Source organism: Podarcis filfolensis, assembly GCF_964270895.1.
Source record: "Podarcis filfolensis genome assembly, chromosome: 2".
In the NCBI taxonomy this organism is placed as follows: Eukaryota; Metazoa; Chordata; class Lepidosauria; order Squamata; family Lacertidae; genus Podarcis; species Podarcis filfolensis.
In genome coordinates, this window is record NC_139605.1 from 51,227,585 (window position 1) to 51,250,558 (window position 22,974).

Sequence of the window (22,974 nt, forward strand, 5' to 3'; positions counted from 1 at the left end):
TTTTCTACTGAAAAGCATCCACTTCTATTTGCCCCTGAAGGTGTTGTTTGCAATAAACAGAACTTTTGGAGTTAAGCAGCCAGGAAGTAGCAGTTTTCAACACACACACAAAAACTGATACAAAACTCCATTCCAGAAGGGGGCTGTGCTGCTTTTTCTCCTGAATAGTTTTTGTTAAGGGTGCTGTGAACTATAGCTCTGTGAGCGATAAACTACAGTTCCCATGATTGGGGGGGGGGGTTTCAATGGTGTGGAGACAGTAGGCATACATGACTACGTGTCCTTTGTATTAGGCTCTCAGTCAGATTCAAACTGGGTTCTTTGTTGCTTTGCACACAGAGACCTAGATAACATCATCCTTGCTGGGACAGAGGATGGTGGCTTAAAAATAAACCATTATCTTCAGCTATTTCATAGCTTTTCCAAACGTTTTATCTGTAATTTCCCCTTTAAAAAGGTGTGGGTGGTCACTGATCATTAAGGGACTTTAAGCAGTCACACTGGTCCCCTTAAACCTCTTTCTTGTCCAAATCCGCCTCCTTCAGAGCATACTTTGCCTGATTGCAAATGAAGGTTGAGGGGCTATTAACTGGCTTGCCAAATGTAATAAAATCTAGCCAACTCATGGTTGATGCTACATTTTAATTGAGAACTTCCTGGCTCACAGCTCACATTTTTAGCCACTACCATCAACCACCTTCTCATCTGTGTATAGCCAATTTTACACTAGTAACACTTCACAAAAAGAAAAGCATTGCTGCATACATTTCCAGATGCAATTCTTATGTCCCTGGAAGGCAGGTGGAAAGCCTACTTTTCCTTATTGAGCACAACAACCCACAATAAACTCCTACTGCATATATTTAATGCATAATGGTTTTCACAGTACATAACCCTTTGAGATGTAATTCCTTGTGACACTTCAACTCTCTCTCCTAAATTATTTATAAATTGAACTTTGTGAAGCAGAGATTGGTGCACTTAAAATGGCCAAAATGTCTGCACTAGACACATCTTCCTTTCAGTTACCCCAGTTAATCTGCAAGCCCTCCTGTACTCCTTGTTCTTTCAACCATTGCCCGTACCATAGAGATAATCAGCAGGAAGGGAATATTGGTGCCTAGACTATGGGCTCATCCATACTGTTGTTTAACATGGATAGTTAAGTTTCCTATACCTTCATTAATTATGGGTTGTCCATATAACGTTTTTCTCTAAAACACTTCCTTTCCACACTTTCCTCTCCCTCAGTCTGGATTTTCTCATGTTCTCGTGTTTCTTATATGGCTGCAGCTGGTGTACCAGATGAAACTGGCAAAATGCACTCCTAGCCACAGAGGTCACTTGAATGTATCTATGAGTACCTCCAAGATATACACCTGCTCCTTTGGGGGGGGGATGCAACCCCATCCAGAACAGACAGCTGGCCTATCTTCTGGACATAGGAACTACCTCCCCATATAGCCTATGTCTTCTCAGGGCCCTCATCCAGTCCACCACTGCATTAAGGCACTGGTCCAGGGCTTGCACAGCCTCTCCTGATTCAGATGTTATGGACAAAGAGAGCTGCATGTCATCAGCATCCCTATGGCACTGTGCTCCAAAATTGTTAATGACCACTTCTAACAGCTTCAAATAGATGTTAAGCAGTCCTGGGGACAACACAGTGCCTTGTGGAATACCGTAGCACAGGTGTCAGGGAGCTGAAGAGCACTCTCCAAATGGTACTGTCTGCACTCGACTGTGCAGGTAGGAATAGAACCACTGTAGAACAGTGCCTCCGATACACATCCCGCAATCAGAGGATACCATTGTCAATGGTATCAAAAGCTACTGAGAAGGTTGTACTTCCTGTCCCCCTCCTACTACAGATCATCCATTGGGGTGAGCAAGGCCTACGCAGTCCCGAAACCAGATCTAAACTCAGATTTAAGTTGATCTAGATAACCAGTTTCATCCGGCAACACTAGTGGTTGCTCTGCCACCACCTTCCCCTCAGAAAGGTTTTTGGAAACTGGCTAGTAGTCATCACACAACACCAGCTCCAGGATGACTTTTAAAGCAGTGGCTGCAACACTGCCTCTTTAAGCATGGTTGGCCCCACCACTTCATGCAATGATGCATTTGTAATACCCGGGAACTGACTTTCCACACCATGGCTTTAATCAGCCAGGAAGGGCAGAGGTCCTTGCAGATCTTCAGTAGATCTTCAAATGAGTGTTGCACAGCCGAAGTCCTTTGATGGCACTATAGCTATGACAGTGCATATCCTATTACCCTAAGTTCTCAGGCAGCTTCCCAAATTCATTATGGTTGCATGTTGTGTTTCCCAGAACCTCTTGAGGTCACTGTCCTCACTCAGTACTGCAGCACTTGCTGTGCCATGCTCTGAATTTTAAGTGTCATCCCATACTCGCTGTGTGCAAGACTGAGTGTTTGTTCTAAAGAGTCATGTTCACACAGCGCCCAACTTCCACTTCCATTGGGTGGGTGGGTCTGCGCAGGCCTCTTAAAAGTTCTATTTCTCTGGAAGGGTACAGCTACTTGCAATTCTCATTCATTTCATGTTGTTCAGGGTGCTTGAAACACCAGGTAGAACAAAGAATATGTAGCAAATCCAATCTGACAAATATCGCATATCCACAGAGCATACGATTTTTAGTGCTGGGTGCAGCAGGCATAGCAAGAACAAAGATAGCATTTTATCTGTTGATAAAGAAATAGATTCTCACCCATCCTATGTAGCACATCTATGCCGGCACTGCAAGCTACTAAGTGTAGAAAAGGCAGGTGTTTCCCACTGATTGCAAGCATATACAGTTCTTTCAGAAGCCTGAATAAAAATGGTGATCCCACTTAACTAGCTCTTAACTAGCCATTTACAGATTCAATAGCCAGGTTGTATGCAATGTGACACTATGTTTTTCATTCCTCTGAGGGTCAACGTGCTCCTTTTATGTGTAGTATTATCTTCTATCAGATTTCCATTGAGAAGAGTAACACCTCAAATGTTAAAAACCTTACTCAAGGCTTATTGTCATTCAGATTCAAATACACCACCATTATCTTCCCTGCTCAGGGTCAACGCTCTCTTGAGCAATTACTCCTATTTCATTTTTACACATTGCACTATTGTAAGCTGCTGAATAAGTTTATCTCCAGCAGCTCCTCTTTGTTACATGCTGAACTAGTTAAGAGCAATGCCCTGAAGAGGAGGAAGTGGCAATGCAAAGCAGAGGACTATAACAAGTATAAAATAGTTTTAGGCAGGGCCATCTCTTTCCAACTTTTGTTGGTTGCCAAAATAACAGAGATGTTTGTTCCGTATGTTAATCACAAAGAGAATATGGGCTCATGTCCCATTTGCAGGCATTGAAGTCTCTGCATATTATTGAACCTGACATAGGCAGGATGGCAAAAGTTACCTAAGTAACACTAAGCTTCTATCCCAATTTATGAAAGCAGTTGTTAAAAGTTAAGAGTTTCAGTTGGTTCCTTACATGGCTGACTAAAATCAATGTTAGTACAGTGGTACCTCTAGATACGAACGGGATCCGTTCCGGAGCCCCATTCGCATCTAGAGCTAAAGGCATCTAGCGACGGCGCTTCTGCACATGCGCGTGACGTCATTTTGAGCGTCTGCGCATGCGCAAGTGCCGAAACCCACGGAGCGCAACTCGAACATGCTCAACTTGAAGCAAATTTAACCCGAGATATGACTATATATGCAAACCATCTGCATAGTGAAAATACTTGATCTATCAATGTGATGACCATTCCAGTCAAGTCAGTAAACTATAATAGTACATATCCCCAGCTCCTAATGGGAGTGCTCCTATTTAGGGTTCCTGAGAGCCAGGGGCAGGAATCCTGTAACACTGTTTGGGACTCTCAGGACTAGCCACCCCCTTCCTCCAGCAAGGCTTTGTTGCTGCCTTTTGTAGGTGTGCAGTTCACTTAGGATACTTACTCAGAAGATCCAGGGGGCAGCCTGAAGCATTTTCCATCTAGGTGAATTCCATCTAGGTGAATGACGAAGAGCTGCAGCAGCAGACTGGCTGAGGACTCTGTTTCAAGGAGCATGTTGGAGCCTTCTCTACCAACAACCCCACTTCTGAGTGAGAATCCTTCCCTGGAAATATCATCTGGATTTTAGCTCTTATATTACTCCTGGCCAACAACTCAAAGTAGGAGGAATGGCTTAAAGCTTGAGAGTAGAAGAGAATTACTCTGAAAACTAGATTGGATGCTAATCACTTTTAGAACTATTCTTGAAATGTATTTGTTGGTTTTATAACAGTGAACTGTTGAGGCTTCTCCAAAGAATCCTAGGAACGTCATTTATTACAGAAATCTCCCCATTTATGAAAGGGCTGTGTCCTAAGTTTCTAAAAAAATTAAGTTATAAAATGAAGCTTAAAAGGGAGGTAGAAAGGGGTACATTTACTCTTGGGCTATTTATAAGGACCAATTCATATTTTTGCAGCAGATATACAAATTTGCATGTGTGCAGGAGATACACAATTGGCCAGTGGAGCTGGTCAGCATGTGTATTCATACTGCATATCCACTGGGATGTGCTTCCGGCTCCAGATTTTATTGTGCTTGCAGCAGTAAACACAGAAAAGCATGAAGTAGACACATGTCATGGCAATGAGCTGTAACTGGCTAGTTTGCATCCATTGTATGTTGTCAAATACACACCATCATTTAAAAGCACTGATTTTATACAGCAAACATATTGTCATGTAATATCCAAAGTAGGCACTCTCTCTATTATTTTGCTCCTAGCATTCCATGTTCCTAACTGGAATCTCGCTTGGTAAAATAGTTATCAAATGTGCAGGAAAGAAAATGAAGTGTTGGACTTTGTATCCTGTGCACTGTTGCCTAACTAGCATTTTAATAATTATCTTGAGCATCTGGTGCCATTTAACCCTGCCCCCCTCCTTGCTCCTTTGAATCTTGGCATTCTATCCAGTTCTAGGCTGTCTCTATGAGTAAGAGCCAAAGAGCAGAAGACAATTCCCATCCATGTCATTTTGCAAATAAGAAGTCCTAGAGCCATTAAGTAATAGTCCATTTTACTCACAGTAAATTATAATTTCACCATCCCCCAAAGAGCACACCACTTCCAGTGAGGCTGTGAGGCAGATCCAATACTAATGTGCAGCACATTCACTCCATCAGTATCTCTTTTCAAGTATGAGTACTTGTACCACAACCAGAAATAGTCACCCATAAAAGGTGAGTAGGAGTCAGCTGGAAACGCATGAAGGTGCTAGATGAATGAGAGACCCAAAGATAGGCCACTGGCTCTTAAAGAACTAGGATAGGATAGGCACCATGCTAAACTAACACCAGCACTTAGACCTGAAAGTTAGCAAGAACTATCTCTGTAGTGTCCCTACTTCGCAGGGGCTCAGCAATGGAATTTAGTTTTCAAAGCAGAAACTCACCAGACAGATCTATCCTTTGCTCTATAAAGAACAGCTACCTACTACTTTGTACTGTTAGCTTTCAAACCACTCAGTCTGCACCGTGACACGTCATCCACAAAACTCTCAGACCCCACTGAGGATATTCTACTCACAGATGCCTTAGTAGGCAACTAAATTGCTTTGATCTCAAACGAGAACCTTTTATTTCATTCATCTCAGCAGTTAAAATAAATTCAACCTGAACAGTTCGGTGTGCAAAGGAATTAGGATGGCAATCACCTGAACATATTTTAAGGGGAATTTATTAACGTTTAGTGCAAGTTTACAATACTTGAGGTGGGATGTTGCTTTAAAAAGGCATGTGAAGTTGGGGTGTTGTGTTGTAGTAGTATCACAAACATGCCCAAGAGCTGTTATCGGGCTTTTAATTTGTGAGGCATCATAAAGCCAAAGGCAGTGGCTCCTTTGTAGTAGGTGCTTTGAAGTCTTTGGCAACAGCGAGGCCTCTTAGTCTTAATTTGGAAAAGTCTTCAGAGGTTGAGCATCCTCTGAGTTGGAGGGGGAGGGATCCTGTTATCAGCTAAGAATAGATCAAGCTACATTTGCTCACATGGATGAGCAGAGAGTAAGCTGACCCCAACACACAGGAATGTATAGGGGAAATTTCAATCTTCTACGACAACTAGTAAATAAGCATGTACAGTCATACCTCAGGTTGCAAACGCTGCCAAGTTGCACGTTTTCAGGTTGTGGACTGCGCCAAACCCGGAAGTACCAGAACAGGTTACTTCTGGGTTTTGGTGCTCGCGCATGCACAGAAACACAAAATGTCATGCGCAGAAGCGCCAAATTGCGTCACACGCGTGCGCAGATGTAGCGCTGCGGGTTGCGAACATGCCTCCTGCACAGATCACGTTCGCAACCCAAGGTATGACTTTCCTGCTCCACCCAGTCTCTACCTACCATGTGTGTGTACACATACACCCAACAAGATCTGTACAAATTATTTATTGACCCTTAGCAGTTGTGCAACACTAAAAAAAAGTATCCCTAAACAGCTTATGACACCAAATAGAAGCAATCAGCCACAACCCTGACATATGGGCTACATTCCCTGAAAACCTTGTAGCATCATTTCCCCTCTATCCCGCACCTCCTCTTTCTTGGGTGATCATCTATGTAACACTAACAAAACAAAATCACCCACAACCAGCCAACTTGTTACAGCTGGGTTCCCAAGGCATCACAATTATCACCAAAAGTTAAATGGAACAGACATTTAAACATAGTGCTTTTTCCAAATAAAAGAAAAGAAAAGAAAAGAAAATAAGGAAAAAAAGAAAGAAAAAGAATTTCCCCAAGTCCCTCAAAGGCCTCCTGGCCAATTTCATATATATTAGTGTTTTCTGTGGTTTGTTCCTGTTCAGATCTTCCAAACAAGGACACACACTCTCTTCATCTTATTGGGGTGCCACAATTCAGCACGGCAGCCCACTTAGTTGCCTTCCACCGATGGGCAAGTTTGAGGAGATCCCTTCCAAGAAAGAGGAGAGCAGTAAAACAACATACACGTAGAAAACACTCAATCCTTAAAGCAGGAGTGTACACACCAGTTGAAGTAGTCAGCTGATGATGGAGAAGTGCGGCCTCGATGTAACATGGGCTGCTTGCGCTCCTGAAAGAAGAAACTGGTGCTGAAGTTGCATCATTGTCCAGAGGGATCAGTTCTTAAAAATGGGGCAAGAGGCTGACAGCGATGTGTAGATCAAGTTCTCCAGGCACAGTCACAACAAATAGCTTGAAAACGGTGTCACTCTGCTCCATATAGCCTTGTTCCAATATTTCTGCAGGATTCAGACAGTCAAGCCTGGAGCAGTCGTAACAAAAGCAGCCTCAAGAGCAAGCAGGGAGAAGCAATTCCCTGTCAACAGTCAGCAAGTCCTACAGCCCTTTTAAATATGGAGAAACAGATTCAAACACACAGCACCCCAGCAACATGGCAAAGGTTCAGTCTTAATTCTTTCCCAGGAAGAGACGGGCAGGGCAGATATACAGAGTACCACAATCACTTCAGCTCACCGAGGAAGTTCAGGAGTGCTTTGTGGAACTCCTGAGGCTTATCAAGGTAACAGGCATGGCCAGCTCCAAGGAGCATGACAACTCTGGATTTGGGAATCTGTTGAAGGCTCTGAAGAGACTGAGTGCCCAAGCCAGTATCACGCTCTCCATAGATAACCAACGTTGGAATCTAGAAAGATCAAAACATTAACACGTCAGTAATGTTCCAAAGGGCCTGGTGGAAGTGAGCATGGAAAGTACAATCCCTGGAGCACTGCGGATGAAGAAATGCCATACTTTTATGTATGGGCACTTGGTGCTTCTTTGAAAGCTCTGCTGGAAATGTATTTGTAACATTTCTGGGCTTCCTTTCCAGCCAAAGCAAGTGCTCAAGATGACATACAAAAGCACACATAAATCAGAACATTAAAAAGCAACAGATTGAAAACAACTATAAGGCTATGCACCCTTATAATATACATTTTAGCTGAAAGTGTAAAGGTTATAGGGGCCAATCATCAGCTTGGTAGGAAGTTTTGAGATTGGGATTTACAATTGCAGATGTACTATTCCCCCTCGATTCTCACCTGACGAGAATAATAATAATAATAATAATTTATTATTTATACCCCATCCATCTGACTGGGTTTCCATAAAGCAGCAGCTCATACAATATTCAGATATGGAAAGGTGCAAATATATATATATATATATATATATATATATATATATATATATATGTGAGTTACTTGAGATAGGACAGCCAGTGTTTGATGCACTACTGTCCCATATGGTCAGCTACATACTATGCTGTACACATCATCTGGACTAACACAATGGCCAAATGACTGGAATATTGTATGAGCTGCTGCTTTATGGAAACCCAGTCAGATGGATGGGGTATAAATAATAAATTATTATTATTATCATTATTATTATTACTTCTCGTCAGGTGAGAATCGAGGGGAAATAGTACATCTGCAATTGTAAATCCCAATCTCAAACTTACTACCAAGCTGATGATTGGCTTATTTCCACCAGCTTCTTTCTTTTGTGATTATGAAGCCAGGGTGATTGCTATGCCTGGCAACACTCATCATCACTTCACTTTTGCAAAGCTCCACATCTCCTTCCTAATTATGCATTTCAATGTACACCAAATAAATCTGATTCAACAAGTGTGCCTGTTGCCAAGATGCAAAGCAGAAAGTCTACCTAGAGACCTTCAGGCAGAAGAGGATGTTGGGAACCAAGTATCTCCCGAAGGAATACATTATTACAAACTTACATGACTGCACGCTCATGTGAGGAGCGACTTGTTTTGTAAAAGGCTTTATTTTGTAACTGACTAAAGGGACTAAATGTACAAAACGTGTTGGCACAGAAGAAAGATGTACAAGAGTAGCAAATGAGGTGCCCTCCAGATGCTGTGGACGACATCTCCCATAAGCTCCAGTCAGCACGGCCAGTGGTCAGGAATGTTGTCTGCAACACCCGATGGGAACCACAGTGGCTGCCTCTTGCTGTAAGGAGTAGGTAGGCCAGTGCAACTGAGAGAAGAATCCTGTTCTCATTGTAATCTGGGTGGAGTCCTGTGCACCTTCTGCTCTGCAGAAGCGTTGCACCCAGAATCAGGCAGATGAAACAAGAGAGCATGCATTTCCATACCTAGAGAAACTATTTCCATATACAGTGGTACCTTGGGTTACATACACTTCAGGTTACAAACGCTTCAGGTTACAGACTCCGCTAACCCAGAAATATTACCTCGGGTTAAGAACTTTGCTTCAGGATGAGAACAGAAATTGTGCTCCGGTGGTGCTGCAGCAGCGGGAGGCCCCATTAGCTAAAGTGGTGCTTCAGGTTAAAAACAGTTTCAGGTTAAGAGCAGACCTCCGGAACGAATTAAGTTCTTAACCCGAGGTACCACTTTACAGAAGAGTTAATACTGAGGCAGCAAAAGGCAGAGACAGAATGGAATGGTGGGAAAGATGACTAACTAGGAACAGAGACAAGAGGCTGTATTAAACTAACTTTAACTCAGAGTAGAACCTTTAAAAATAATAAATTTAGTCATAAGCATTGATTTCAATGGATCTACTTTGAGTAAAAATGGTTAACTAAAACCCAAGGAGGCAGAAAAGCCTGGAAGCTGTTCAAAGTTACTGAACTCTGTTATTTTCCTGAAATTTCTTATCCTTAATCCAGTATGTATTCCATTCCCCCCCCCCCCCGCAAAAAAAGTCAAGCAGGCCTAAAGCTTCCTTCTAAACAATGAAGGTCAACTTCCCTGGGATGCCAGGTGTTATGCCAAATTCTGTACCTGCTGTGTGTACACATTATTGGTTTTACACAGGTTCCCTTCAAAGCATGAGAGATGCACTTGTGAACGAAGACTAGGCTGACATTCACTTTTTCTGCTCCACCGCTAGAATCGTATGCTATGGCTTGCCCCCATGATATCTTTATCAAATGAGCTCCAGGCCACAACGTTAGAAGGGACACCACGACACAGCTCCCTCTCTCTTACCTTGACCTGCTGATACTGCTGAGTAGTGAAGTCCTTGGTGCCTACAGGTGCAATGGGCACAAAGCCCTTCAGCTGCTCCCCACTAGCCAGAAGGAAGGGAATAGAATAGCGACCACTCATGGAAGAGCTTATCAAAACCGGCTGCTGGAGTCCCAACTCCTTGAAGACTTGCTGCAGGAAAGCAACACGGCCTTGTGCTGTCTCAACAGTGCTGGAGCTTGGGGACTCCCCATAGCCTGTTGAGAAACAGAAGGAACGGGGGTAATTAGACAGCCAGGACACACACAGGCAACAATCAACATGCACTGGTGGAAAAACATGAGACTGATTCCAGCTACTGACTTTACCAACCGATCCCCATTGCCCAAAGTGAAGAAAACTACGCCTTGCACAAGTTCAGGCCACTGTCGTCACTTTGTTAAGCACACAGATCTAGGTTCTTTCCTCAACAGGATGGTTTTCCTCTGTCCAATCTTAGGAAGGTTGCAGAGACAGAGTTAATTGATCTTTGCCAGTGGTGGTTTCTTTAGTTACTTAGTGGTTAAAAGGGTGAGCCATGAGCCAAGCGCCTCCCATTTCAAATCAACCAAGTAATCTATAAGGTGGTCTCCTGCAAGTCACAGTATTATGGGAGCAATATTATTGAATTACCTTACAGTGCTATTGTAGGAATTACCAACATATTTGATTCCTTCTCTCAAAAATGCAGTGATTATGAATGCTAAGCATCATTGTCATTTAAAGAACCTGCACCAGCATTAAGTGTGTGGGGTGGGGGTGGGGGGAGAAATCACTCCACTAGCACTGAGGTTTGCTGCAAAATGCAGAGCTGAGTTTAGCTCCTATGAAATGAAGACTCAAGGAAGCTGAACATTCAAGGAGAGATAACTACATGGCTTTCCTGCTAAACCAACTAATTTTCAACCTGAACTTACTAGCAATTACTTCTGGCTTCCTTTGGAGAAGGTGCAGCGATCTAAAATTTACACAACTAAGTAAAAAGCACCTTCAACTCATAGGTCACTGCTTACTGCTAATTAGCAGCCACCTTGTGCTCTAATGCAAGCCAAACTTATCTAGGCTAGTTCTGTCATATCTCCAAGGCAATGAGTAACTATGACAAAGAATCCCAGAGCAGGGACCAAGCATTGCCCTCTAGTGAACAGTGTTGCCTCAAAGAAGAATATATCCAAGAAAGATGGGTAGGTAGTTTCCCCTTGTCTCACTCGTCACAGACTTCACAGCACCCTGAAATGATGGGTGCTGTAGTCCAACAGTATCTAGGGTCCTAAGATCAAAGAACACTGAAAGCATCATTGGAATCTGGTGGCCTCATGGAAGATCTTCTAGGCGGCCATTTGCCAGCCAGCAGTATAACTGGCTTATTTGTGGCCATTGGGCTAAGCTGTCTGGGAATGATGTGAGTTATAGTCTAACAGCTGGGGAACTCAAGAAAACTGCCTGACTTTGTACAGTACTTCAGTCACTCCCCCCCCCCCATGTGATTGATGGACAGGAATTTTGGCAGGTCCTTTATTTCTGTGGCATTCATGTTGTGAAGGAGTTAAGGATCCCTTTACCACAGTGGTGGCCAAACTTGGCCCGCCAGCTGTTTTGGGACTACAATTTCCATCATCCCTGGCCACTGGTCCTGTTAGCTAGGGTTGATGGGAGTAGTAGTCCAAAAACAGCTAGAGGGCCACGTTTGGCCACCACTGCTTTACCAGTTGCTGTTGGCATCCATCTGCTTAGAGGGCATCCATCTGCCCTCTAGGGTGAAGTCAAACCGCTGCGTTAGCAGCACCAAAGTAACCTCCCCAGGGTGCAAGCCTGGGAAGTGTGTGTGTGGAGGTCTTGGGCTGCCCAGACAATAAGACCCTCCTCTCGGCCTCACTGATGTGGTCCAAAGGACAGCACAGCACTATGTTTGGCACCAGCCTGGCTGCAGGAGTTGCCGGAATGAGGCGCACAAGATGCCATTAGGGATTTACTCCTTAGCCTTTTCTTCTCTAGAAGATATCCCACAAAACAGAGAAAGTTTAGGACCAGAATTTTCCTTGTCCAAGAAGGGCTACCTTCCCAGACTGACTAGCCCAGTCTGCCCCTCACTTCCTCTACAACATGAGCAGAAACTGCCTTCCTAACTGTTGGACCCAATATTGGTTTCATCTGCTCAATCCGCCAAAGCTTGTCTTTGTATGGAGGGCAAGTCCTAAACTCAGTGAGGATTTGAGACCCATCAGCTACCCTCACCTGGTTAGATGGCCAGTCAAAGCTGCTCCTGGGCTGTGGCTGCTATTGCATGCTGACAGCTTCTAGGAGCCTCAGCTGAGAGCTGAGTAGGGGGTGGGGACCAAAGATAGACAAACTACCCCAGGAGAAGCACGACACGTCCCCCCCATGAGGTACAGTGGTACCTCGGGTTACAAACTTAATTCATTCTGGAGGTCCGTTCTTAACCCGAAACCATTCTTAACCTGAGGTGTGCTTTTGCTAATGAGGCCTCTCATTGGCGGCGCGCAATTTCCATTCTCATCCTGGGGCAAAGTTTGCAACCTGAGGTACTACTTCCAGGTTAGCAGAGTTTGTAATCCGAAGTGTTTGTAACCCGAGGTACCACTGTACTACCTCTCCCCTAACACCCTTACATGCCAAACCTTTACCCCTTCCCCAGTTATGTGGGAGTAGTTAAGTGAACACAGTAAGTGGTGCTTTTTCTTATACCTTTGCTCACTGTCAACTAAATTGCCAGTGATGAAATTAGATAGACACATTTTTATGTTATTTCTCCCTGATGAACTGCAAGAGCACATAAAGCTCCAACATGGGTAAGTCTCCAGCTTATTCTCACCAGGCAAATCAATGGCTATTGCACGATATCCATTCTCAGAAAGTAAAGCTAGTGTCCCCAATTCTTCCCATTTTTTGGAATTGAAGGACTGACCATGCAGGAAGATCACTGCCAACCTGGAAAAGAAAACACAGTGTATAGTCTATTTGCAAATGAAGAAACAAACAACAAATACGGAAGTAATGATAGCCGGGATGGGGGTGGGAAAGAAGTACAGATTTTCTGAAGGGGAGGGTATATGCACACTCCAGTGCTTGTGAGCTGCACACAGCCTAGAATTAAATGTAAATGAGGAAGAGAGTTCACACAGTAACACAGGACTGCAGCAAAGGATATACACATATTTAAGATACCGTGGCATAGTAAACAGTACTCAGGTTCTCCAACACAGAAAAATGAAAGTAAAATATTTTATAGGTGTGGGTATTGGGAATGAGGATTGCAGATCGTCACCATTGATGTCACCAGCGCTCACCAATAAGAACTCGTGTCAAAGAAAGTGAGAAATTATTACATTATATGACTAACAGCAAGGATTTTGTTAGTGAAATATTGGAAAGCGAAAGAATTTCCCCATCTGAGGTAATAGTTTACAAAACTTTGGGAACTGGCGCTTTACATAAAATTATCTAGTTGCTTTGGGTCTGACAAGGGCGGCGGCGGCGGGACCAGCAGCGAGAAAGGGTTCCTTTCGGGCCGCTCATCCCTCCGCCACTGCTACCCACCTCACTCGAGTATAAGCCATGGGGGGCTTTTTCAGCATAAAAAATGTGCTGAAAAAGTCGGCTTATACTCGAGTATATACAGTATCTATCTATCATCTATCTATCTATCATCTCTTTAGTGCTGAAATATTGTGCTTGACAGCTAGGAAAATGAGATTCTTTACAACAAATGTGCTAGCTGAGGAAAAAGGTGTTTGGATCTTCTGCAATAACGTAGTAGGACTTGCACAATAAAGCTACCACCTGAAAAGTCCAATAGGTTAGAACAACAAACATAGGAGGAAAACTTCAGCATCAGCAAGACTCAGCAGGCTACTGCTATGTCGAACATTTCTGCACTTTGCTGGAAAGAAACAAAAATATCTGTGAAACAGCTGATCCAGAGGTAAAGTCTAGATCTGGATACTTCACCATCGTAACAGTCATCTTTTGGCACCTCTGAGTGGAAAAGTAACTGAAAAGCCAAAATGTATTTATTCTCCCAAGTGCTGAAGGATCGTTTTTAGCAGCAGAAGTGCAGCTACCAGGATAGTTTTAATTCAAAGATGCTTTAGACAACAGCCATCTTGGTTTAGTCAACAAGCACTTGCGTATCTGCAGAGGCACAGAATGCACTGCTGGATCAAAGGAAGAACAATTTGTCAAAATTTGTTCTGTCTCTAGTAGTCTGATTATTGCATGAGGACACACTACTAGAATCATAACCTAAGCTGATGCAGTTGCAAACTGTCAGTATGGACAGGCTGCCATGGAAATTGTTTATTATTTAAGGTGACAAGGGCCATTTTATCTCATTACAGTCAAGAGTTTGGCGGGGAGGGGGGACACACCTTACCTTTCAGTGAAGGGTGGCCCATCTTTCTGTACCTGTACAGCTTCTCTAAAGAAAACAGAGGGATTTTGCAGGACTGTCCCTGTCAAGATGGTGATGTTGCCCGTGGCTTGACCCTTATTCATTTCTTCCTCCATAGCCCGTGGCTTGGGGATGTCTACCGAGGATGTGAATCTCTCATGCTGGATTGCCGGCAGCAACAGGTAGAGGACGAAGGTGACAAGGACTCCTAAGACCAGCAGCCCCAGCCTGTTGCGGATCAAAGTCATAGTCATCTTTTCTGAAAGAGTTTGAGACAGAAAGGAAGGAAGAGAACCACTAGGATCAGAGAATTTGAACACGGGCAAGGAAACAGGTGAACTCTATACAGCAACTGAAATTGCAGGATTACAATGGGGAAAGGCTCAGGAAAAATTAAGGAGGCTGTGTCCAGAGTAGCCTCTCTTTGGGCATGTGGCCTTCTCTGCAACAGCATGCATACTCCAAATAAATAATAAAATGATCCCACTGGGTAGTGGTGCTTTGATCCGGGTTCAGTGTAGGAACCGTATATCCCCAAAACCACTTCTGATTTTGTACCACAGAAACCTAGTCCTTTTGTTGAGAGGTTCAGAGAACCCAAGATGCCCCAACTCATCTTGCTCAACATTAGCTACTTCAAGTCTGTCCCTGCATCAGTGATATTCTCCAAGTCTTTACGATACCTGCTGGAGCTGGGTAGGCTGAGGCCAAAAGTTGTCATTGCCCAAGCAGCTTAGGAACAATTAAGTGCTACTAATGCTTCAGCATGCTTCTACACATTTTCAGTTCATCCTCCAGGAAGAGCTCTGCTGGGTCCCATTTGCTGCAGTGGCCAACTAGATGCCACTGGTAAGCCCACAACATGGGCATGAGCACAATGGCATTCCCTCACTGTTTGCCCTGGCACTCAGAAGGGCTGCCCCTCTGATTTTACACCAGGCAAAGAAAAAAGGTGGGCTGGCATGGGCCACAAGGGCCACACTTTTAATGGGCCCCAACCAAGAGCTCTGCACTTGTGCTCCTCACCTACAGAGGGCAGGGTAAACCACTGCCTGCTTGCTCACGCCATGGCAGATGAGCACACAGTAACAATGAAAAGAAGTACAGGAGCATCTTGAAACAATGAGAAGGCCGGGCCTGTACTAAGAGGCAGGGGACTAATGATAACTTGACTGAGAGCTCTCCAAAACCTGCAACCTGCCATTAATAAAAAAGAATGTATATTACACCATGCCTCTTCCCCAGCACAGTGGTCAAGGTCCGTCTAGAAGGCTGGCCTATCATGTTTTTATCAGCCACACAACTGGCAAAAAATTCAGAAATGCATTTTCACTCCCCAGTTTACTGGATTTCTATGCTAATGAATGCAGAAATTCAGCATCGACTCACACAGTTATGAATGCACAGGAGGGACTTCCGGGTTGGCGCCTCCAGCAACGGCTGAATTCCTCTGATCGGGAGGAATTTGCTTCATGGAAATCAGGGTCTGGCCGCCACGGCGAAGGCGGGGACCCACTAAAAATCACAGGCGGGAGAAGCCTGTGAACGTGGGATTCGGCTGGCACCTTTTGCGCCTCCCCTACTCGCGGGGAAACCCAGTTTCGGGGATCCGGAGCGACGTGGGGTGAGTGGCGCGGTGCTTCGAATTGACTGCTTCTTTCACGGAGTGAAGCCGCATTGCTGTTGCCGGAGAGCGCTGACTTTTTCCTGTGGACAATTTGATCTTAAAACAACTACCCGTGAGTAGAACGGAAAATTGGATTTTTAAACGTCTTAATTTGGCACCGAAACGGGGAGGTTTCAAACAGGAAGTCCGCCTTCCCCTTTTGTAAATAGACTGAAGCAAAGAGGCTGCAAACTAAAGTCTTGGAAAGTCCTCTGTAAAGGGTTAAACTTCCATCGGCTAAAATCATTAAACCCCCCTTGGAGGCAGGAGAAGAGGGGGGAAATTTTGGACCGCGTAAGCCTGCAGGAGAGAGTGTGAAGAAAGTTAAATTACCACCGCTCTGAACCTGGAAACGGGCTGCTAGTAAGTCTGACGTTTTGGGAAAGTTCATTGAGTGTGAATAAAACGTTTGTTGACAGATAGTTAAATAAGAGAAATACATTGTTTCCATTGTTTCCTTCTGCGTTTAAAAAGGAGTAAAAGTAACTGAAAATTGAAACTAATTTTATCGCTTGAACCGTGCTTAAAAGGATTGATACAAATAGAAATTGTTTCCCTCTAGAGGGAGCCTTTGAAACTGTTACAAGAGTTGAGCTGGGGGAATCTCCAGCTGCAAGATAAAAAACCGTGAGAACCAGGGATTGACCTTGGATCGGTAAGAATGTCGACAGAAGAAGCCTTAGTGATTGCATTATGCAAGATAAGTGATTCATTGGAACCGCTCCATAAGAAGACGGATGTGATGACTATCAAAATTGATAACTTGGGACAAAAAGTGACTAATTTGGGACAAAAAGTGAACATCTATACAGAAACTATTCAGGAATCGATACAGGAATCTACTTTGACATGGCAAATTGTGGAGAAGGCGAGGGAGAAAGTTGTTGTTGTTGAACCTAAAGTAATACAAGTGGAGAGGGAGAGAGCCCCAGCCTTACAGAGGCAATTTGATGAATATAAGTTGTTGCCTTCTATGACTGAATTTAGAGAAAGTCAGATTTTGAGGATTGGAGCCCTGCTTGGACTGGAGAAGGAAAGTTGGATAGATCCCCCCATGCAGGGATGTACTGACCTTTGGGACCTGGACTTGGGTCAGGAGGAGATTGGAGTTGTGGGGACCTTCAGATTTGGAGGGATTTTGAAACACGTCCTGAAATATCTTTTGGATTTTAGTTTTAACTACGGAGATTTGGCTGACCTGTCGAGAAGGAATAAAAACATTGCTAAGTCGGAGCTTCCCCGAGATCTACTCTTCAGCATCAAAGGAAGGAAATTAAGAACAAGATCAGCAGAAGACAAAGTAAAGTGCATGTATAAATATGAAGAAGATCTGCAGAAGGGACTTGGAAAAGAGTTAAGAGCCTCGGACAGAAGATCACCAGGTTGATGGACCATATGGAATTGACGGAAAGGACTGGCAGAATCCGAGACCAGGGAGAAGAGACGGTGGAAGAAGATTGGAAAAAGTTTAAAGTTTATTTATAGAAATACTGTAAAATTAATGAGTGTTAGAAAAATGTTGGAATGAAATTATATGGCTTTAGTAGAAATGTTATAAGGAGTTAAGCACAAATTATAGTATTAATGGAAAATAAGGTTAAAGCAAGTTAAGAAAATTATATGACAGAAAATAGAGAAAGATGGAAAGGAATTGCTGAAACAATTAACAGAAGTGGAATACAAAAAGGGAGGTGAGAGGAGGTCGATGAAAGGAGGGAATGAAAGATAGGGCATTGAAATGGTATGATGTATGTTTTAAAATTGTTTTTGCTTTGTTTTGTTTAGTCTAATGTGTTAATGTTGCGTTGTGTATTGTTTATATATTGTATTGTATTGTATTTTCTTTCTTTTGCTTCTTTTTTTCTTCTTTTTTGTAAGGTTTAAAAGTAATAAATATTTTTTTTTTTTTTAAATGAATGCACAGGAGATCTGTTAAGTGAAAAGGTGACAACTGAATCCTTTTTTCTCTCTCCCCATTTGCAACCCACCATTCTCATACTCTTCCAGAGGGAGCCTGCTAGGTGTCCCTCTGTTGCCTCTTCCCAATACCTTTTCCAAATCCCCCGTTTTTTCAAAATTTATTTTGCTGACTCACAACACACATGTTCAACAAGCATAATGCAATATACCTAATGTAACAAATAATACAAACTTCGCAGCCAAATGGAATAGCTGGTATCTCTAAATGGACTCTCATTCGTTGGCTTGTTTATCACTAGGCTGTTATTCCCATAGGAAACATGTTCCCATAGGAAACAAAGTTATCCTTATGCTTCTCCTTAAAGTGCCTAAGGCTGTACATCATCCTAAACTCTTAGCATTCCAGTAGACATTGAAAAGGCTCATTTTTTCAATAAACGCATTGCCTCTTAAATCTCCCTTTCCTTAATTCTAACGATAATAGCTAATTCAATCATAAACTATATCCTACACTCTTAGGAGCCTTTTCTCCAGGCAAGGCAGACTGATATTTGTTCTATTTAGTAGTTACAGCTAATATTCCAGCTGTCAGTGAGTGAACTGTCATATCAATATGCTCTGGTAAAACAGCATTTTAATCATAGCATTACATGCTATTACCAACGGGCAATGAAATAGGCGCAGGAATCTAACATTTGGTGGGCCCTCAGTTCCCCAGCCCTGGTCAAGAGGTCCTGTGCCGCTCACTCAACAGTGGGCAGGGAGGGGGGGTTTCTGTTCCCATGAGCCCCAACCAGAATGACCAACAGTCACAGATGACGAAAATTGCAGTAACATTTTGTGAGACAGAACACACCTTGATAAGAGGGAGGCAAAAGAGGGAAGGGACCCCAGATTCCAAAGATGTTTCAAAACGTGCTGCTGATTTTCAGCAACTGGTATTCAGAAGAAGTACAGCCTCAAAGTGTGGAGGCACAGCACAGTCACCATAGAAAGTAGCCACTGCTAGACTTCTCCATGAATTTGTCTAATCCTCTTTCAAAGCCATCCGAGTTGGTACCCATCACCACTTCTGTAGTTTAACTATGCACTGCACGAAGAAGTGCTTTCTTTTATCTGTCCTGAATCTTTCAACATCCAGCTTCACTGGATCTCCACAAGTTCTAGTGTTATGGAAAAGGGAGGAAACGTTTTCTCTATCCGCTTTTTCCATGCTATGCATACTTCTATAAAGCCACCTCTTACTCGCCTTTTCTCTAAACTAAAGAGTCCCAAATGCTGCAACCTTTCTTCACAGGAATGAACAACTTTCACAGAAGCTATCCCAAGATATTGCATACCTCACAAGGCTTGCGGTGATGGTAAATCTTAGCTAGTTTTCATTCCTTTGTATCCGTTACTAACAACTTTTTACTCAAAATAAAGAAGGGACAGAGATAGCCAAAACAAAGCTGCACACTAGTGTGAAATTCACAATAATAAGAAAGAAGGGCCATAGGTTCCTGGCTCAGATTTCAATTTATCCTTATTCACCATAACCTTTCACCAGTTACCTTGTTGGATTTTATCCAACAGCTGGGCTGCAGATTTGCTGTCCTTGAAGATGTAGGTTTTTCCCTGGTGCACCACCTTTAACTTTGCAGGGCTCAAGACGTAAGCCCGAGCTCCTGCCTTCAGGAACTGTTGCCTAAGTGCAACGAAATGCTTCCGCCTGGTGTACGTGGCAGGGCTGAGGTCAGGAAAGAAGGATACCTTGTGTCCGTTGAACTTTGTTGTCTGGGAAGCCCACGGTGCGTTCAGTATCCCCTCCCGATGGCGTACATCTGAGAGAGTTATTAGCACTGTACTGCCACTACCCTCGTGGACATGCTTTGCTGGGAGACGGTATGCACTTTCAATGCAGATGGGAACCTCCTTCCCATTTAAATCCAAGGCAGCTGGCATCAGATTTTCTAGGTACGGAATGAGGTTGACATCTCCAACAGCTGCTGGGACACCAGTGACCCTTAAGTTCCGAGCTCGCACTCTGTTCTCTAGGCTCTCCAGCCTGCGGTCGGCCACCAGACGCCCTACTGCCAATTCCCTCATCAGAGTGGAGTGTTTGACAACACAGCTTTGCGTGGACACCACCTTTGTTTCCAGAGCTTCTACCCGACGGTCCGTCTCTTCCAGGTGCTTCTCCAGTCTGGCCAGCCCAGCCGAGAGAGAAGCCAGGGCTTGACCTAAAGCATCCCGCTCAGATATTATCTGCTCCAACAGCTCTTGTATCGAATTTGCCACAGACGAAGAGAGGTGCACCCGACGGATTCTTCCACAGTCTTTCAGGAGCATAGCGCTACTATCTCTTGGGTGCCTCTGAGCCCCAGCCATTCACCAATTCCCCCTCAGCAAAGAGGAAATATTAAGAACCTCAAGAAGAAGCAGAGACCATTCCTGCCGGGACAAGCACACAGCTTCCCACTGCTCCTGCCTGGGTAAGTATAGCAAGACACACCCTTGTTTACAAGCCTTTTTTTTTTTTTTAACCTCCCACTTGCACACACACCTTCCCTTTTTCCCCTCCTCCAATTCCTTCAGTGACACAAAAAGGAGCATAAAGCAGGCACCTCCGATGAGGAAACCCTAACTGGACACTTGCTGAACACAGATGCAAAACTGAGTTGTCAGTTGTTATCGCAATTGTATTATTATATACACGCCAACATCCACATCCCAGAACCCCCAGATGTTCTACTCAGCAAACTAGTCTCCCATGTAGTTGCAGCCACAGGTGCTTATAGATTTAAAAAGTAAGGAAACAAAACCAGGGAGCCCCAAAATGTCACCTGTTCCACCCCTCTTTTGGAAAACTCCCTCAGAGATAACAAATAGGTATACATTTTCAATGGTCTTGGGGGCCTGGTCAAAATCCCAATAAACTAAATACAGTATAGCAGAATTGGGGAAGAAGGGAGGGCGTTCTTTGCCATGGAGGAGTGTGCTTTTTGCCGTTTAAGGCTGCAGAGTTAAAACGAAAAGGAATAAAAATTCCTGAAGTAAACAAAGAAGGGTTTGCGCGGCGCTTAGCAACAACCGAGCTCGGCTTCTCGCCTCCTTCGATGCAAAACCTTGCAGAGAGGAGGCGGGACAGTCTTTTAGCCAACTCTGACCCCCACATCTCTCTCCCTACCCCCACCGGGCGGGTCTGGCCGGCTGGTCTCCCCCACGTCCGAGCTCCCCAACCCCTACAGGGAGGGCCCCCCCCCCGCCAACGGCGCCGCGCGCATCTCCCGCCCCTGCGCGCGGCGGCGGCTTCTCCTCCGCCAGCCACGGGCTTTGCAGGCAGCGAGCCCGGCAAGCGCTGCGCTCCCCTGCCCCCCCGCCCAGAGGACAGCCCGCCCGGCCCGTGACGGTACCTCACTTAGCAGCCTCCGCGGCAGCTGCGTCCTACCTCCTCCCCCGCCCCCTGCGACACACTTCGACCCGGCTGGCTCGGAGCGAATGGCGCCACGGCGAAGCCTCCCCGCCCCACTTCCACGGGGCCTAGCAGAAGAAGAAGCCGCCGGCCTGCTCGCCTTGCCCTTCTCCTCCAGGCGGAAGGCTACACCTAGCGGCCGGAGGAGGGACTACGGCGGCGTCTCGGGCAGGAGCGACGCAGAAGGCGTGGTCGGGGCCTGGTCAGCTGCGGAAGGAGGGAGATCCCCTGCTTTCCTTATGCATATTCATATGCATGGCGGCTCATGAATACACGATGATCGCCGATCGCGATGGCAAATTAGGAACTCGTGTGTGTGTGTGTGTGTGTGTGTACCCCACACTAGCTTTGGGCTGTGCCAAATCATGCATCCGAACCTCCAAGTGAGTGCCCCCCCAGCCCAAATCTGCCTTGGGTGCAAAGACACTGTCAAATGTGACTTATTAATAATTGCACTTATTCGTTAGTACTTTTTGCAAGAAGTAAAAGCGACTTACAACCTGAGGTCCAGTTGTGATGGTGGGGTTCAAGATCTGCTATTATTTCTGCAGCAGGATGCCTGCATCCAGCATCAGCAAACAACCCAGTGAGCAATAAAGGGGTGCTTTTTAGCTTTTTAGCAATTGAGAAGCTAATCAGAGTGAAAGGAGGTGAATTGGCCACTGAGGATTGGCTCCTAAGGTCATTCTGAAGAAGGTGTGCAGGAAGAACACCAAGGAGGGGCAGTTCTGTGTGCTCCAAAGTTCAGCATTTAAGAACCCTGGAATTATAAGATGCTTCAGTTTCTGGAAAATGGTATGCAAGCTCTGTTAACTTGCAATGGGACATCAAGAAAAAACAGCCTAAGTCATCCAGAAAGAAGAAATTGGAGCACTCAAAATCACTTGCCCACACATTGTTAAATTATTATTGTATAATTATAGAATAAGATTATACACAAATTTTAGAAGGTTGTATAATCTTAAGCATTCCCAGGATTCTTTGGTGGGAAGTAATATGCTTTAAATGTACAGTGTTCTTTAGCCATTGTGTAAACTAATCTGCTCCCACCCACCCCCAAAAAACATCATACATTATCTAGCCATCAAGATAATCTCCAGCAAACCTACTCTAAAATTTGCTGCTTCCATATCAGATCTCAGGAAGGAGAAAGAGAACCAGACCCTCCCTCCCAAATGCTGTTGGTGTGCAAACCCCAAAGCTCAATTCTGGATGTCTCTTTTCCGTTCACTCAAACTGCAGTCTGTTCTCCATCCACAGTCAGGTTGCCCAGTCTCCCTGGCAAGGGGTGGGTGTCAATAGGAATGAATCATCTCCAAACCCTCACTCTGGTCTCAAGTCATCTACCTGTAAAGGTAAAGGGACCCCTGACCATTAGGTCCAGTCATGACCGACTCTGGGGTTGTGGCGCTCATCTCGCTGTATTGGCCAAGGGAGCAGGCGCACAGCTTTCGGGTCATGTGGCCAGCATGACTA

At 44.5% G+C, this 22,974-nt stretch overlaps 1 protein-coding gene across 1 annotated transcript; it reads right to left on the reverse strand.

Annotated features, from left to right (window-relative positions):
* Positions 1-6,433: 6,433 nt before the first annotated feature.
* On the reverse strand, positions 6,434-21,756 carry LOC310757765 (uncharacterized protein). Its single transcript, XM_083603431.1, has 5 exons — positions 19,598-21,756; positions 14,441-14,717; positions 12,881-12,996; positions 10,030-10,265; positions 6,434-7,689 (listed from the first exon to the last, which is right to left on the reverse strand). The coding sequence occupies exons 1-5, from the start codon at positions 20,412-20,414 to the stop codon at positions 7,507-7,509; spliced, it is 1,629 nt and encodes a 542-aa protein (XP_083459557.1). The 5' UTR covers positions 20,415-21,756; the 3' UTR covers positions 6,434-7,506.
* Positions 21,757-22,974: the final 1,218 nt, after the last annotated feature.